General features: G+C 42.6%; 1 protein-coding gene and 1 pseudogene across 10 annotated transcripts in view; both read right to left on the bottom strand.

Annotated features, from left to right (window-relative positions):
• The window catches only part of LOC309624628 (uncharacterized protein), a 70,429-nt gene extending 58,539 nt beyond the window's left edge, over nt 1–11,890 (bottom strand). For 2 of the 9 annotated variants that reach the window (XR_014242057.1, XR_014242058.1), the window contains exons 1-2: nt 11,502–11,853; nt 296–468 (exon numbers count right to left, since the gene is read on the bottom strand). Coding sequence is in view for 1 of the 9 variants with exons in the window: in XM_082382914.1 (XP_082239040.1) it covers nt 11,502–11,745 (244 nt within the window). In the remaining 8 variants the exon portion in view is untranslated. Of the gene's footprint in view, nt 1–295; nt 469–11,501 lie in introns of all 9 variants that reach the window. The other 7 variants (XR_014242056.1, XR_014242059.1, XR_014242060.1 and 4 more) reach the window with 7 other exon arrangements.
• A 5,092-nt stretch (nt 11,891–16,982) lies between these two features.
• LOC309624631 (serine/arginine-rich splicing factor 3 pseudogene) lies at nt 16,983–19,167 on the bottom strand (annotated as a pseudogene). The gene has a single exon. The product of its transcript is annotated as a serine/arginine-rich splicing factor 3 pseudogene (transcript).

Raw genomic sequence — 19,167 nt, 5'->3', positions numbered from 1 at the left:
GGTTTGAGCAGGTACAGGAGACAATCCAGGCATGAACAACACCAAGAAAAGGTAGACAGGAAGTAACATGGTGTGTAGGAAATCACGAGACCAGTCTGATGGGAAGAGACTTAAACAAGACTGAAACTCACTTTCTAAACCTCCATCTCCAATTGGACAATTCGCAAGACACAGGTGCACCAAAGTGGCCTATTTATTCAATCCCTTTAATGGGGAGGAACAGTTTAAAATTTTACCCATTTAGTTTGCCTCAAAAGCAACTATCAAATGTTGGCAGGACACAATGAAGGCTTACCTTTGTTAACGTAGTTAAGTCTCTCTCTCTCAGAACTAGCCCATTTAGCTCCAGGTTCCTTATTGCACCCGACGCACTTACACAGCATTCATGAGCTTTACACAACTGGAAGGTCACATCTTTATTTCTTATTGCAGGAACACAACTTCTGGAAACTTTATTTCTGTCACAACCTAAAGCAAAATTATTGTAAAATGAGTGATTTAAACCGTACATTTTATCATCATTAAAAAGCATCTAAAAAGAAAAAAAAGCATCTGCTCTGTGCTAAGGATTAGAAACGACTCCTGCCCTTAAAGCCTCATTAAGGAGGGACATGTACAAACTCAAAATTTCAATCACATGAGATAAAGAACCATAATCTTTATGCACAGAGGTTCCTATGGAGGCAAAAAGTTATATCTAAGTGACGGCTTCATGATAACCCTGAAGTACAATCGAGAAAGCTGAGGCTCTGCAGAGGTGGAGGAGGAGGTGCAGTAACTGCAGAGGGAGCACCTCTGCAAAGACACTCAAGCCTGACACCTGCTGGGCACTGTAAATACTGCAGGTGGGGATGACTAAACGCCAGGGGTCCAAGTGTGAGAAGGGACAGAAAATAGAGATGTTGGTCGAAGCAAGCCTGGGAGAGAGCATGGCTTGTATCCCACAGGTGATGAGCCCTGGGGCTACCACTGGCTGAGTAAGGGTGCCTCCGCTGATTAGAAAAAGGCGCCCCGCTGCTGAAGGACCGATTAGATAAAGGGAGTGATCACAAAAAGCTCCCCTTCCTCAGGGCCAAAGAGCCTCAGGAGGCTTGGCCGAGCACAGTTCAGACTACACGCCTCTGGGCAGAGCACACGCTGGGCGGCTAGTACGCACTAACTCTGTGTGGGCAAGTCATTAGCAGCATTATTTTAGGCGTATCTTTTCATGTTAGAAGATCACTCAACCCGAGTAGGCATATGAACTGAGAGGAACTGAGTCCAGGGGCCGCGAAACCACCCAGGAGCTTCTGCCATAGTCCGGGCAAAATGGAATGTGGATGAAGAAGCAAATTTACGAGGAGGCCAAAATCTACAAGCTAGACCCACTGGATGAAAAACACAAAGAAAGTTCAGTGAAGGAACTCTGAAGAGAATGGGCTCTGCAATAAATTTTTCTTACAATCAAGGTAAAATATTAGGCAACATTAAGTACAGTGGCCTTTAAGGTCCCTTCCAACTCTAATTTCTTTTGATTTCTAACTTATTACTCTGGTTAAGTAAAGTCCCTTCAGAGGGACAGAACAGTTCCTACACCTGAATGGGATGCAAAGAATAATCTGACTTCTCTTCACCAGGGGATGAGTTGAACTGTCCTTGCAGAAGAGATAACACACGGTGTGAACCCCAGATCCTAGAAAAGGGCCAGGCACACAATAAGTATTCAGCTTTTGGAAAACAAATGAACAATCATTTCCTCTCCTAGATCTTCACACCCTTCCTCTGCTGGCTACTTTCTTTCAGCTTATAAGCATCCTCAATATACCCACTGAAAAAGCTCTCACACCTATGACTCTTTGGATCTTCTTGTGGGTAACCTAAGTCTCTCCCATGCCGTCAAACACCTGTCCTCCCAAAAATCCCAGATCTGTACCTTGGGCCCAGACCTGTGTACCAGGCCCCTCGAAAGCACTGAAGATGAAGTAAGATCCTCTCCCCAGCCCCAATCCCTTCCTACTGTGCTCTGTATCTCACAAAAAGATGCAGCTGTAAACTGTCACCCACGCTTGCTGCCCTCCCTTTTCTAACTGGTCACCAGGCCCCACCCATTCCCTCTCGGATCTCCGAAATCCAGTCCAACCTTTTACAACTTAAGTGGGACCCTTAGATTACAATTCACCCTGCACCCAATCAAGTGCTTTCCACATGGAGGTCTGAGTGAGTCTCTAAACCAGAAGTCCATCTCACTGCTGTTTAGCGTTTCCCACAGCCTTCAGGATAAACATCCAAACTTCTGACAGGACAAAGAAGGCCCTTTTCTGTTTGGCCCCAGTAGGTTTCCAGTATCAACTCTCATTTCTTTCCCAAAACCTGAGTTCCACTCGTGTACCTTAGTTTTGCCATATTTTCTTATATTTCTCAAACTTTGACACACACTGCTCCCTCCTGCCACCCCAGGAGCTTCTATATATCCTTAGAAAGGATGGCACCTCCTCCAAGAAGCCTGAACTCTCCCTTCCAAGATTCTGTGCTCTGCAAAAGGGAAGGGGGGGGGGAGGGATAAATTAGGAGTTTGGGATTAACATATACACACGACTATATATAAAACAGGTAATCAACAAGGACCTAATGCATAGCACAGGGAACTCTACTCCATATCCTGCAATAACCTGCACGGGAAAAGAATCTGAAAAAGAATGGATATATGTAGAACTGAATAACTTTGCTGAACACCTAAAACTAACACAATATTGTAAATCAAGTATACTCTAATATAAAATAAAATTTAAATTAAGAAAAAAAAAGATTCTGTGCTCTGCAGCACCAGAACTCACTTCTTCCAGAACACTGACTACTGTGTCTGTGTTTACTTGCCGCCCAGTAGAAGGGGAGATGACCTAGGGCATAAGCATCGTCTCCAGCAGCCCTTGGTTCTGACAACTCATTCAAGTGCCAGGATACTTTACACACATAACCTGCTTAATTAATTCTAAGAACCCACAGAAAGAGTGGTTTTTCATGTCATTTTACAAGTGTGGGGATTGCAGTTCAAAAGTAACCTGGGCTTCCCTGGTAGCGCAGTGGTTGAGAGTCTGCCCGCTAATACAGGGGACATGGGTTCGAGCCCTGGTCTGGGAAGATCCAACATGCCGTGGAGCAACTAAGCCCGTGCGCCACAGCTACTGACACCGCGCACCTAGAGCCCATGCTCCGCAACAAGAGAAGCCACCGCAATGAGAAGCCCGCACACCGCAACAAAGAGTAGCCCTCACTTGCTGCAAATAGAGAAAGCCCACGTGCAGCAACAAAGACCCAATGCAGCCAAAAGCATAAATAAATAAATAAAAATAAAAAGTTTAAAAAAACACAAAAACACCATCACAGAAATATCCAGAAAAATATTTCACCAAATAACTGGGCATGGTGGCCCAGACAAATCGACATGTAAAATTAACCACCTAAGCCACAGTTTTGCCATTTTTACTGAGAAATTTGACTTATCTGAACTATTTTGATACCTAGAAGATACCTTCTAGAGGTAACACCCTCAGTTTTTGACATGGTAGGCAGCAGAGGGAAAGAGCCCATTTGCCCAGTCAGATGACACCTAAAAGGATAAAATGCTGTCTTCTCTCTCCAATCCACAAGGATGAATGCCAAAAACACATCACTTATATCTGCTTTAGCTAACATATGATAGGTCTGGAACAGACCTATGCTCCCAGCAAGTCTCATGAAATGCTGTTTCATTAAGGGGAGACTTTACTTGCTAAGATTAGAAGCAAAAGAGGGTGGTGGATGAAAAACTGCCCAAGGATATAAGTTCACGCAAGGGAGCAGGAGAGAGAATGGGTATCCGAAGATGTGCGCTCTGAGCCAACACTAATTCCACAGCAGCAGGTTGTAATTCAGGGAGCCAAACTGCTGGGGTTTTTTCCCCCCACTTTTTTTCCCCCAAAGAGGGACAAATCAAGCATACTGACAAAGGAAGAGCATTAGTCACCACAGATAAACTCCTTTTTAGAGGTGATATCGCAAATGATTTGGCTCAGTGTAGACTATGATTTGGCTCCACAAACCATAAGCTAGAGCACTTCATGCGAGGTCCCTCCTCAAATATCCATGATAGGTAGAAATTCGGCATCAGTACTTTTTGAAATCTTCCCAGGTGATTGTAATATGCAACCAGGGCTGAGAATCTGGAGATGTAGAGAGAATTTAAATTGAACTTTAGTTAAACAGTAAAACAAGCTCTGACTCTACTGGCTGGAGCTAGACAAGGGATATGGATTTAGTGGGATGAGAAGATAAAGAACACCAGGGAGTAAATCAAATGCTTTACACCTGTGCTTAGCTAATTGTTACTCAGATAATTCAGACAATCTTACAGCACCTGAACCCTGAAATTCCTTAGCTCTGTTTTAAAAAAAGTAACTCTTCAAGTACCTGAACTCTGAGAATCACGTAAATCATAAAGAAAAAGAAGAAATCTTACTTTTTGAATTAGTTGATTTCATATATACTGTTTCACTTTCATGATATTAACTAGATATCTTTCTTTCCATTTTATGTTTGAGGAAAGTAAAGCTTTAAAAATCTCAGTAATTTTCTCAAGGTCACTTGTTAAGGGTGTGGTAGGCAGCATAATGGCTCCTAAAAATGCCTTCACCCTAATCCCTAGAACCTATTAATATGTTACCTTACATGGTAAAGAGGACTTTGCAGATATGACTGAAGTTATAGACCTTGAGATAGAAAGATTATCCTGGATTACCTCATGGAACAAATCTAATTGCATGAGTCCGTAAAAGCAGAAAACCATTCCCAACTGTAGAAAGAGAAAGAGAGAGATGTCCTAATAGAAGCAGAATCAGAGAGATGCAACATTTTGGGTTTTGTAGGTGGAGAAAGGGGACTCTGAGTCAAGGACTACATGTGACCGCTGGAAGCTGATAAAGTCCAGGGAACAGAAACACCCCTAAGAGCCTCCAGGAAAGAATGTAGCTCTGCCAACACTTTTTTTTTTTTAACCATCTTTATTGGAGTATAATTGCTTTACAATGGTGTGTTACTTTCTGCTTCATAACAAAGTGAATCAGCTATACATATTCATATATCCCCATATCTCCTCCCTCTTGCGTCTCCCTACCACCCTCCCTTCCCTAACCCACCCCTCTAGGTGGACACAAAGCACAGGGCTGATCTCCCTGTGCTTTGTGGCTGCTTCCCACTAGCTATCCATTTTACGTTTGGTAGTGTATATATGTCCATGCCACTCTCTCACTTCATCCCAGATTACCCTTCCCCCTCCCTGTGTCCTCAAGTCCATTCTTTATGGCTGAGTCTTTATTCCTGTCCTGCCCCTAGGTTCTTCATAACCATTTTTTCTTTTTTTTTAGATTCCATTTATATGTGTTAGCATACGGTATTTGTTTTTCTCTTTCTGACTTACTTCACTCTGTATGACAGTCTCTAGGTCAATCCACCTCACTACAAATAACTCAATTTCATTTCTGGCTGAGTAATATCCCATTGTATATATGTGCCACATCTTTATCCATTCATCTGTCGATCCTGCCAACACTTTTACTTGACTCAATTGAGACCAATGTCAGACTTGTAAGGTAATAAATTTACGTTGTTTTGAGTCACTCAATTTGTGGTAATTCGTATGAAAGCAATAAAAAACAAATACAGAGGTCCTACAAGAGCCAGGCTACATATTTATATTTAAGTATTTCTAAAATGAATTTAACCTTGTGATTGACAGCAGCAGCAGCTTCCAAGGGATCCCACCACACACCTGAGGCAAAAGCAACCTAATAAAGAAGCAGTGACAGCAGCAGGTCACTGCCCCACACTTGGGGTAGAGGGGGATTGGATCTACTGTAGCAGCAGCATAGCCTGAATGGAATGCATCCTCCTGTGGCACTAGTCCCATCAACATTAGTCTAATCTGCTAGCGTCTGCTGTGCCAACAGGCCCAACATATACAAACCCTCCAACTCAGTAGCATTAAGTGAGCCAGGCTCAGTGTTTCCTGAAACTCATATCCAATGGCACTGGAAAGCCCAGATATCACCTACTGTTATGAAAACATAAAAAAACAATAACAGAAGACTGGGAACTTCAGAAAGAAAAGGGGAACAATGGATTGGGTGAAAACAAATGGGGTAAATATAAGAGATGATCATTAGCTTCATGAGTTTCTTAAATTCTATATGATGGTCAAAGCAAAAATTATGACACCATCTGATGTGGTTCTCAATGTATATAAAGGAAATACTACAGAAAATCATACTTTAAAACTGGGGACTATTAAGAGACCTAAATGGAAGTAAAATTTTGAAACTTCACTTGAAGTAATAAAACACTGATTCCAGTGGGCTATGATAAGTCATATATGTATAGTGTAATGCCAAAAGCAACCACTAACAAACTATACAAACAGTATACACAAATGATTATAAGTAAATCAGATTAAAATGGACTTATTAAAAAATGTTCAAGTAACCCACATGAAGGCAAAATAAGAGAAACACAGGATTGAGAAACTAAGGTAAAAGACAAAACAAAAAATAAAATGGTAGACCTAATCTTTAACATAGCAATAACTACATTAACTGTAAATGATCTAAATAACCAAGTCAAAGACAGAGATTGGAAGAGTAGATGAAAAAAATCACAAGCATGATCCAACTATATACTGTCTATAAGAAGCTTACTTTAAACATCATGATATCGGTAGTTCAAAGTAAAAGGATGAAAAAGATATATCATATGAACATTAATCAGAAAAAGCAGGAATGGTTATATTAATATCAGATAAAGTAGATTTCAGAGCAAAGGAAATTATTAGGGGCAAAGAGGATCATTACATAAAGAGGAATAATCCACCTAGATGACCTAGTGATACTAAATGTGTGTGCACCAAACAAAAGAACTTCAAAACACATGAAGCAAACACTGAAAAAGGTAAAAGGAGAAAATTTTAAATCTACAATTATTATTTGAGACTTCAACACAGCAATTTATAGAACTACCAGAGAGAAAAATCAGCAAGGATATGGAAGAACTGAAAACATCATCAATCAACAGGATATAACTGACATTTAAAGAACACACTCAATAAAAGCAGAATACATATTCAAGTGTCCATGGAACATTCACTCATATACCATATACTGGGTGATAAAAAAACATTAGCAGATTTAAAAGAATTAAAATCATAGAGAGTATGTTCTCTAGCCATAATGGAATCAGACTAGAAGTCAATAACAGAAAGACAACAGGAAAATCTTCAATCACATGAAAACTAAACATCACAATTCCAAATAACTCATGGGTAAAAAGTCAAGGAAAAATTTTTAAATGCATAGAATAAAAGAAAATGGAGATACAACAGATCCAAGTTTGTGGAATGAAGTGAAAGCAATGCTGAAAGGGAAGTTTATAGCACTAAATTGGGAAAGAAAATATTACAAAGCAATAATCTAATTTTCTATATTAAAATAGTAAAAACGGAAGAGGAAAAAACACTAAACAAGCAGAAAGAAGGAAATAATAAAGATGAAACAAAAATCCATGAAACTGAAAACAGGAAAATAGGGGGGGAAAATCAATGAAACAAAAGGCTGGTTCTTTGAAATAAACAATCTAATCAACAAAGATGTAGCAAGACTGATAAAGATAAAAAGAGAGATGGCACAAATCACAGATATCAGAAATGCAACCGGGGATACCATGACATATCCTGCAGGTTAATAAGGGACAAGTTATTATGAACAAGTCTACACTATAAATTCAAAAATGTAGATGAAATGGACCCATGCTTCTACACCCAAAACTACCGAAACTCAGCCAAGATGAAATAGATAATCTCAATTTTCCTGTAACCATTAGAAACACTGATTTTTCATTTAAAAACTCCCAAAAGAAATATTCAGGCTTAGATGTTTCACTTTTACCCAAGACTTAAAGAATTAACACCAATTTTACATGACTTGATAAGAAATAGAAGTAGAGGGAACAGTTCCTAATTAATTTTATGAAGCCAGTATTACCTTGATACCAAAACCAGACAGGGATAGTATAGAAAGAAGAAAACTACAGACCAATATTTCTTATGAAATTGGCTGTAAAAATCCTCAGCCAAATATTAGCAAATTAAATCCAGAAATATATAAAAAGAATAATATACCATGACCAAGTGGCATTTATACCAGTTATGCAAAGTTGGTTAAATATTTGAAAATCAAACAATGTAATCCACCATATCCAATAGATTAAGGGGGGAAAGTCATGTAATCCTATCCATTAATGCAGAGAAAGCATTTGACAAAATCCAATCCCATTCATGATTTTAAAAAAAGAAGAAAGAAAACTCCAAGCAAACTAGGAATAGAAAAGGAACATACTGAAACTCATAAAGATGATCTACAACCTATACCGACATTATATTTAACTGTGAAAGACTGAATGCTTTCTCTGTAAGATCAGAAACAAGGCACCGATATCTGCCCTCACCACTTTTATTAAATATATTACTGGAGGTTCTAGTAAGAAAATAAAGCAAAAATAAAGAAATACATAAATTCAAAAGTTAAGTTTTTAAAAAGTTTATTTAAAAGATAAAAGGACTATTCCTACTATGTTGAATAGGAAGGAATATATCCTACTGAATGTTGAATAGTAATATATCCTATTATATTGAATAAGGAAAAGTAAAACTGTCTACATCTGAAGATGAGATGACAATCTAAATGGAGAAAATACCAAGGAATCCACAAAAAGCTTGAGAAATAATATTAGTTTGCAAATGTTTTAGAGTACAAGATCAACACAATTTTATCAAATTATGTATTAATAACAAATGTGTAGAAGCTTAAATAAAAATATGTGATGCCATTTGCAACTGACCTAAATAAATACTTAAATATAAGCCCAATAAGACATTTACAGGACCTCTATACTGAAAATGACAAAATGCTGATGAAGAAAATTTTAAAAGTCCCAAACAAATAGGGAGACATACCTTGTTCATGGATTAGAAAACACAACATAATAAAGATGTCAATTCTCCCCAAGTTAAGAGGCTTAACACAATTACTCTTAAAATGCCCTCAAGGTTTTTGTGGCTATAGACAGGCTTATTCTAAGATTTATATGGTAAGAAGAGGCTGAAGAATAGCTAAAACAATTTGTAAAGGAAGATTAAAATGGGAGGAATTAATCTACCCAATTTCAAGATTTTGCAGTAATGCTGGAGGCTAGATACATAGATCAATGGAATGGAACAGAGAACCCAGAAAGAGACTGACATAAATACATTTAACTTGTTTTTGACAGCAGTGCAAAAGCTATCAAGGAAGAATAGACTTTTCAAAAAATGGTACTGAAACAGTTGGACATCCCTCGACAAAAACAAACAAACAAAAAATGAACCTTAACCTAAACCTTACACACCTTACACAAAAATTAAATCAAAGTGGATCATAATCTTAAATGTAAAAGCAGGACATTTTTAGAAAAACAAAATAGGAGAAAATCTTTGGCATCTAGAACTAGGTGAATAATTCTTAGACTTGACACCGAAAGTATGATCAATAAAAGCAAAAACTGATAAATTGGATCTCATCAAAATGAGTTAAAAATGCTTCATAGAAGATCCTTTTAAGTGGATGAAAACTCAAATTACACAGTGGGAAAACATATTTGAAAATCCCATATGAGACAAATGACTTGTATCTATAATATACAAAGAACTCTCCAAACAACTTACAAAAATCCAACTAGAAAATAGGCAGAAGACAGGAACAGACATTTCATGGAAGAGAATATACACATGGCAAAGAAGCACATGAAAAGATGTTCAACGTCGTTAGCCATTAGGGAAATGCAAATTAAGACCATAATGACATATCAGAGAATAACTAAAATTAAAGTATAGTGACAACATCAAATGCTGGCGAGTACGTAGAAAAATTATATCACATCACTGGTGGGAATATAAAATGGTTTAGCCACTCTGAGAAACAGCTTGACAGTCTCTTTTAATCCTAAAAGTAGATTCACCCTACAATGCAGTAATTGTCCTCTTGAGCATTTATCCAAAAGAAACAAAAACTTAATGAAGTTCCCACAGAAACTTACACATAAATGTTCATAGCAGTTTTATTTATAATAGCCAAAAACTGGCAACTACCCAAATGTCTTTCAATGGGTGAATGTTGAAACAAATTGTGATAAAATCTTATGATAGAATACTACCGAGCAACAAAAAGGAACAAATTATTAATATATGCAAAAATTGAAATGAACTTCAAGGGAATGATGCCGAGGGAAAAGTTTTTAAAAGCCAATCTCCGAAGATTAAGTAATTCATGATTATGTTTACATATTATTCTTAAAATAACAAAACTGTGGAGACGGAGAACAGATTAGAAGTTGCCAAGGGTTAGAGATGGGGGTAGAAGGTACAGCGGGGGAACTTTGTGAGGTTTTTGTGGTCCCAGTACAAATAATACAGCAATCTTGGTTTTAATCCCTAAAGATTTTTAAAAGCAATTCCTAATAAGAGGTGTCCAGATATTTAGCAATGGCAGCAGATTAGAGGTATAGCTCCCCAACATGATAACTTCGAAAGAGATCTATACTATCAACACTAATTTAATGCATATGTTAATTTTAAAAAGGCCAGTCACAATACTTAAATGGTACATATCTTAACGATATTATTCTGGGTATCCAGCTACACCAGATGGACTAGCAGGATTTTCTGTACATTCAATCTTATTTAAGACAGTAAATCTTATAATAAGACAGTTAAAAAAAGAAAAAGAAAAATAACAAACCTCAACTACAGTTGGATGTTCTCATAGGAAGATGAGGTGAAAATATGTAGCAGCGGTTCAAACGCTTAAGCAGTGGCACCTAAATTTGGCTGCACATTAGAATCATCTGAAGCACTTTTTAAAAACCCTCACGCCGACGGTTGGTCATCCTAGACCAATAAAATCATTTAAAATCTCCTCAGATGATGCCAATGTCTAGCCAGAACTGAGAACCAGCGGACTAAGCAGAAGGGGATGTTTCTACAAAGATCTCTTAACAAGAAGTCCTTTCACCCAATCAGATTTACCTCCCCGCAAAGGGGTAAAGAAAGCTAGATGTTGTCCATACTTGCTTAGCTTTAATTAGCACTTGTGACTTGCCCAAAACCTACATCTTGTTTCCCCTAAATTTCATGTTATTCCCTAAGCTTTTCAAACGCAGTGCTAAGGGGTTTGCCAGGATGAGCACGGGGTCCCCGCGGCCGAGTCTGCGCCCCCGGCCGGCCCCGGCTCCCCTCTGCCCACTCTGCGCGCGGGGGCTGGAACGGCCGCGGAGAACCACGGCGGGGCGGGAAGGGGGGCTCCAAAGAGGGTCTGGCGACTCGAGTCGCTCCGTTTCTCGGTGGGCTGAGCGCACGCCGTGGGGGAAGAGGGGCGGGGGTCCGGGAAGAGGGGACGGGCGGCACTCACGTAGACCGGCAGCGGTCACGGGTAGAGGGCGGGCTCGGCCCCCACGGGCGACTCCAGCCTCAGCTTCTCTCCCATGTCTTCGCGCGCGGCCCCCGCACCAGGCTAGTCTGGCGGTTAGGGGAGGGGCGGGGCGCCGCCGGCGGGGGCGGGACAGGCGGGCGGGCCGGCGGGAGGCTGAGGGGAGGGGGCCTGGCCTGGGCCTCAGCCGGCGCCGCCGCCGCCGCCGCCGCCGCCGCGCTCCCATCCGGCCCCCGGCTCCCTCTTTGTGGTCACCGGCCCGGGGCCTCCAGACCTGCTGCCAACTCGGGCCGGCGTGAGGCGCGCACAATCAGCCGAGGCCGGGCTGAACCACTCACTCGTGGCGAGCACCGCTCGCCCCGTGGACACGCCCCCTCTCACGCACGCACGCACGTCTTCGGCTGCCCCCGGCCACCCCCACCGGCCCGAAGTGGGGACCCGGGGAGACCCCTCGGGGCCTGGGGTGGCGGGTTCGACTCCCGCCCTTGACGTACCGTGACACCCCCCCCCCACACCACCAATAATAAGACTATAATTCCTCATTAAATATGACAGCTGGAATCCCGGCTTCTGGTCACAAAAATGCCGTGTGTTTAGCCTATGCTAGGCACCAGACCCTGGCGCTCAGTACTGGCAAAAAAGGAAATGCTCTGCCCTCATGGCGCTGCCATTTTAATTAGAATAGTAGTGACAATGGTCAAGGGAGAAAATAAAGTGTCATCATCGCCACGGGGATGGTTAATCTCACGTGCGCACTGCGTGGGGCCCCGGCAGCCACAAACATTATTCCAGATGTGGCCAGGAAGGTATTTTTCAGAAGAGATGAACACTGAAATTGGTCCACTTTGAGTAAAGGAGATTGTCAATGCCACGGCGTGGATGGGCCTCGTCCATCAGTTGAAGGACTGGAGAGAAAAATGAGGTTCCGTAGAAAGAGGGAACTGTTCCTCCAATGGCCTTGGGACATCAGCTCTTGCCTGTGTCTCCAGCCCAGAGTCCTGCCCTGACTTGCCTGCCTCACGGTCACATGAGTCAACTCCTTAAAACAAAACTATATATGTAAAAATACTGAATATATACAAGCCTATTAATTTGTATATGTGTGTATACATATTATATATATGTATACACATATGTTTATATGTGCGTGCGTTTGTAGTATATGTGTAAGTACTATATACAGTATACATACAAGCCTATATGTTTGTGTGTATATATTGTATACATGTATGTATGTGTATATATATAGTATACATATTATAAATGTGAACATGCTGTATATATACACACACCCATATATTAATATATGGGTGTGTGTATATATACAGTATATGTACACTGTATGTATGTATGTATACAGTGTATATTTATATATAGGTTGTATATATGTTGTATACCTGTATGTGTATATGTTTCTAGGTATTATATATATATATATGTATATACTATTATATACACACTTGCATATGTATTTATATGTGTATGTACATGCGCATATTTACATATAGGTGTGTATGTGTGTGTATACATTGTATATATGTATGTGTCTATATCGTATATATATGATATATGTATGTATATATACGATGAATTTATATATACAGTACATATATATTTTTATGCTATATGCTTTTATATGTAGGTGTATATGTGTGTCTATATGTATGTACGTGTATGTATTGCATATATTATATGTGTATGTATGTATACTGTCTATATACACACCTAAATATCTTTGTATGTGTGTATATATGTATGATATATATGTACCTAGGTGTGTATATTGCATGTGTTATACGTATATGTACATACTGTATATATACAAACTATGCATTTTATATGTGTGTATGTATAGTGTATATGTCTGTGTGTATTGTATCTATTATGTGTATATGTGTGTATACATACTGTATATATACAAACTATGCATTTTATATGTGTGTATATATGTATGTGTGTATTGTATATACTATATGTGTATATGTGTGTATGCATACTACATATATACACAGCTGTATATTTTTGTATGCGTGTACATATGTACGTGTGTGTGTATATACACACACACACCCTATGGATTCTGTTTGTCTGGAGAACCCTCACTGATACGGACACTTATGACAATTGAGTAGCTGCTCTTTGCCAGCCAGGGAGCCAAAGGCTTGTCCTTTCGGTGTCTGCCTTAAGTGTCACAAGTCCCGGGAGGGAAGGTGATGCGGCTCCTACCAGTTGAGGTGCCTCAGGGTCAGAGAAGTGCACAGGGCGGGGGGCTGGAGCCTGGTGGAGCCCAGGTGGAGTTCTAGCAGCAGTACAGCCTAGCAGTCCCACTTCCCCGGGTACTTCTCACAAAGACGCCGAGGGAGCGACGGGATCTGAAGGAGGGGATGAGGAAGCTTCCGTGGGTCCGCAAGCCCAGACCATGGCTGACTCGTCAAGGGTGTTAGAGGTCAGGACTGTGGTTACCCTGGGGGTGGGCTTACACAGAGCCATTCACATTCTGAAAAAGTATCCATTCTGCTCTTGTTTGTATGTGTACCCCCCTCCCCCAAACCTTTTAAAAACAGATTCTCTTGGTTGCTGGGAACACACACGGGGAAGTTGTGTGTGAGGGGGTGTGATCCAGGGGACAGAGAGGATAAGCCCCCCAGTCGTAGGGCCAGGAGTGGCTCAGCTTTGTGAGCTGAGGATGGCCCACGAGGTCCCAGAGAGAAGGGTCCCTGCTCCGTCGCTGCTCTGTGCACCCCATTCCCAGCCTGAGAAGCCCAGAGCCACCACCCCCCAACACACACACACCAGGGAGGAGAGCCAGTCACCCTGGCTCCCAGGCTCCGGCTCCAAGGCTTCCGGCACTAGGAGCTATTTTCAGCTTTCATGCCCTAGGACTCGGCCAGAGCTATTGTCTCCGGAAACTCTCTGTCTCTCGCCCGCCCTCCCTCCCTCCCTCCTCCGCTTCTTCCCCTCCCGCTCCATCTGTCCTCCCCTCCACCCTGCATTTCTACACAGGATGGCTCACAGACAGCTGCTCCCCGCGCCCACCTGCCACCATTCGATGGATGTCAAAGCAAGCCCTGGGGACTTCCCTGGAGGTCCAGTGATTAAGACTCCGAGCTTCCACTGCTGGGGGCACGGGTTCCATCCCTGGTCAGGGAAATAAGATCCCACATGCCGCACGGCACGGCCAAAAAAAATAAATGAATAATAAATAAAGTTATAGTGATGAAACAGCCCTACTGGTGCAAAGATGGGACGTATAGCTCTATGGTATAGAATAAAGGTCCAGAAACAGATATATGAGAACTTGCTATGACAGAAAGTGGGGAAATTAAGGAGTTTTCAATAAATGGCATTAGGACAATTGCATATCCATGTGGGAAAAAGTAAATTAGAAAAAAAAAAAAGCAAGCCCTGGTCAGGTGTGACCTTGGGCCCAGGGCCATTGGCACACGTTGTCATGTGGGACGTTCTTCCTTCGACTCCTCCCTCCCTCCTGTGTCACTGTCACTTCCTCCAGAACCTTCCTGGACTCCCCTACACAAGCCCGGGGTGTGCCCTCACCCACCCTGGATCACCAGAATTCCAATCCCGGCCCACCCTTCCCCGCCAGGTAAAGAACTGTGCATGGTCAATAAGACCGTAGAGGTCATTGGCCATTGCTACTGCAGCTGGAATTGTTACTGTGTTTAGATAGGGTGACCAACACCCACCCCCAGTTTGCCCAGGACCGCTCAGGTTTGAGCGCTGGAACTGTGGGGAAACCCTCAGTCGCGGGGAACCCCAGAAGGCTGGTCAGCCTATTTAGGACGGATCTTTCACTTGATCTCCCAACCCCCGAGAGCTAGAAAGGGAATCTCCCCCCTCCTTCCATTGTAACCTTCATTCATTCATCCACTCATCCCTTTATTCAGCTCCTTTATTCAGCAAGTATTTAGGAAGCATCTACTACACAGCAGACACTCTTCTAGGTGCTGGGGACATAACCGCATCCCTGTCCTCAAAGAGCTCATGTTCTAGCGAGGGCAGCAAACAGTAAACTGAGAAGGTGTGATTTATTACATGGGGATGAGAGAGGGGTCTCGGAGACCACTGCAGGGCAGGGGAGGTGGGAGAGGAAAGGGGCAGTTCTAAATGCAGGCGCTGACTGGATTGGGGCAGACCTTGCCCTGGGCCAGGCTGGTTGCTTCAACACAACTGTCCTCGCCCAGGGCCATCCTGCCCCCGCCTCACCCAGTTCTTCCGTGATGTGTGGGGAAAATCTGTGGTTGTCACAACTGGGGGGGGAGGGGCCCCTGGAATCAAATGGGTGCGGCCAGGGATGCTGCTGAACCCCACACAGTGCCCAGGAGGGGCCCTCAGCAGAGGGTGACCCGCCCCGAATAACCCCAGTGCCGCGGGGGAGGCCCTGCACTAATATGAGTCAGACCCGCTGGTGCCCCCAGCTTCCTGCACAGGCAGGGGCTCTAACCGGGTCACCTCTGTATCCCGAGGTGACCTAGAGTGGGGCAGCCAGGAGGGCTGAGATGAGTATCGGGGGTGAAATGACAAATCTCTGTGCCCACTCTCCCCGCCGCACCCCAGGGGCGATGGCCTCTATCTCCTCCCTGTGCAGGTAGCTTTTCCCTGAGCCATTTCTTCTTGTCAAGGTCCCTGTCGCAGGTTGGGTTCCCCGAAGATGACGTTGAGAGCAAGGATTGGAGTGCAGGTGGTTGATGTGAGACGTGCAGGAACAGATACAGCTGCCATAGGGTCCCGCAATTCCATTCCTGGGCATAGATCCGGAGAAAACTCTAATTCAAAACTATACATACACCCCTGGGATTTCCCTGGTGGTCCAGTGGTTAAGACTCCGTGCTTCCAGTGCAGGGGGCATGGGTTCCATCTCTGGTCAGGGAACTAAGATCTCACATGCCGTGTGACAATAAAAGAAGAAAGAAAGAAAAAAGAAAGAGAGAAAGAGAGAGAAAGAAAGAAAGAAAGAAGGAAGAAAGAAAGAAAAGATACATGCACCCCAATGTTCATTGCAGCACTATTTACAATAGCCAAGACGTGGAAGTTGCCTAAACGGCCACTGATGGATGAATGGATAAAGAAGATGTGGTACATATATACAGTGGAATATTATTCAGCCATAAAAAGAATGAAATAATGCTATTTGCAGCAACGTGGATGGACCTAGAGATTATCATACTAAGTGAAGTAAGTCAGAAGAGAAAGACAAATATCATATGATCTCACTTATATGTGAAATCTAAAATACGACACAAATGAACTCGTCTACAAAACAAAAACAGACTCACAGACATAGAGAACAGACTTGTGGTTGCCAAGGGGGAGAAACAGTGAGGGAGGGTTGGATTGGGAGTTTGGGGTTAGCAGATGCAAACTATTATATATAGGATGGATAAACTACAACGTCCTACTGTCTAGCACAGGGAACTATATTCAGTATCCTGTGATAAGCCATAATGGAAAAGAAAAAAGTTTTATTTATAGGTTCCATCCCGAACTGAGCTGGCCCATCCCCTCCCATGGTTCTAAGTGCAGCCCGAGGCTGCAGACTTCCCACCGTGGTCTTCAGCTCCAGAGCAAGCCACCTGCAAACCACCCACATCTTCCCAGGGGCTGGCAACTCTCCTTTGCTACTGATTCCAAGACACATCCAGATAGCAAAAATGTGACCATGAAAAGAAACTCAGGCATGTTCAAATCAGGGAAATAACATTCTTATCTCTGTTCAGTACTCGCTTAATTTTAGAATAGCTTAGAGTTACAAAAAAGTTGCAAAGATCTGTACAGAGTGTACAGAGTGCCGTGGGCCCTGACCCAGTTCCCCTATTTCCAACACGTTAGTACGTTAGTACGACATGTTTATCCAACTAAGGAACCAAGATGGATACATTGTTATTAACTAACGTCCACACTTGATTAGAATTTCCCTAGTTTTCCCCTAACATCCTTTTTCTGTCCCAGTCTCCTCTGGGCTGTGACATTTCTCAGACGTCCCTGGGTTTTGATACCTTGAAAGTTTTGAGGAGGACTGGTCAGGTATTTTGTCCCTCAATTTGTTTGTCTGTTCGTTTTCTGATGTTTTCTTATGGTTGGTCTGGAGTTATGGGGTTTGGGGTGGAAGATCCAGACAGAGATAAAAATGCCATTCTCCTCAGGTCACATCAAGGATACACACCATCAACGGGACTTATGACAAACGATTTTACCCTTGATCACCTGGCCAGTATCGTCTTTTTTTTTTTTTTTTTTTTGCTGCGTTGGGTCTTCGTTGCGTGCGGACTTCTGTAGTTGTGGCACGGGGGCTCAGTAGTTCTGGCTCCCAGGATCTAGAGCGCAGGCTCAGTAGTTGTGGCCCACGGGCTTAGTTGATCTGCGGCACCTGGGATCTTCCCGGACCAGGGCTTGAACCTGTGTCCCCTGCATTGGCAGGCGGATTCTTTTCTTTTCTTTTTTTCTTTTGCAACCAAAACTCTAATCCCAAGGATTCTCACAAAACATATTACAAATGACAGCATGAAAAAAAAATTGCACAGTAACTCAAAGTTCAGCTCTACAATATACTCTTAATCTGGCAGGACATTGGTATCCTGATAATCTCAAATTTCCAAAAAATATTACAAAGAGCTATGTATTCATGTACAGCAATCACAGAGGGGACTTATGACCTAACTCAAAGGTAAACCAACTTCCTTGAAACTTCTTAGATTCTAAACTCCCTGGACAACCTCTTGTCCAGTGTGAAGACTAGTGGAATTTCTAAACCTCTAATCTAGGGTAAGGGTGCGGCTTTCATTTTTACCTGCTGGCTTGTGTTCACAGCACCTTTTAAAGACTGCTTGCTTAACTACATCTGCATACCATATCCCAGCTACAGAAAGTCTTTTCAATGTTTCCATAATAGTAAACATCACACTTTAGGTGGGCAGGAGTTAGAGTTGACCCATTTCAAACCAGAGAGATTGACACCTTTATGTGTCACTGGGTCAAGAGACAAACAAATGTGAACAGCTAAAACATTTAAAAAGTGCACCAAGCGTCGCAAGTCTCAAACAAAACTTGAATTTTCTGTACATACTCTTGCCAAATGAAGTTATTGCCTGTACACCACTCCTCTTGCAAAGTGGTCTTCTATCTCCTTTCATTTGGCCTAGATCGGCTAGGAGACGTAGAGAAAGATCGGGACGGCTTGTGATTTCTCTCCTGGGACAGGGATCTCTCTCTTCTCCTATATCTAGAAAGGGACCTGCTCTGGCTGACGGAGAAGGCTCTCCATCTTGGAGATGTGTGGGAGGTGGAGGACTCCTCCTCCGATAATCATCTCGAGGGCGACGACCCCAAGAAGGAGGCGGTCACGATTTCGACTTCTCTTTTCCCCATTCGACAGGTCCACTCTTACTCGGCAGCCACATAGTGTTCTCCCATCCAGTTCTCGGACAGCATCGGCTGCATCTCGGGGATCTTCACGTTCAACAAGAGCGAAGCCGGGAGGGTTTTTAGCAACCCACACACTTCCATAAGAGTGTCCATAATAGCCTAAAGCTCGTTCCAATTCAGCCTTGTTACCACTGTTTCCAAGATTCCCTACATAAACTTGACAGTCCAACGGACAGGAATCACGATGCAAGACCCTCGTGGCTCCTGG

The sequence above is a fragment of the Balaenoptera borealis genome, assembly GCF_965194805.1.
Source record: "Balaenoptera borealis genome assembly, chromosome: 2".
NCBI classification, from domain to species: domain Eukaryota; kingdom Metazoa; phylum Chordata; class Mammalia; order Artiodactyla; family Balaenopteridae; genus Balaenoptera; species Balaenoptera borealis.
This window is presented reverse-complemented; position numbering and strand designations above follow the sequence as displayed.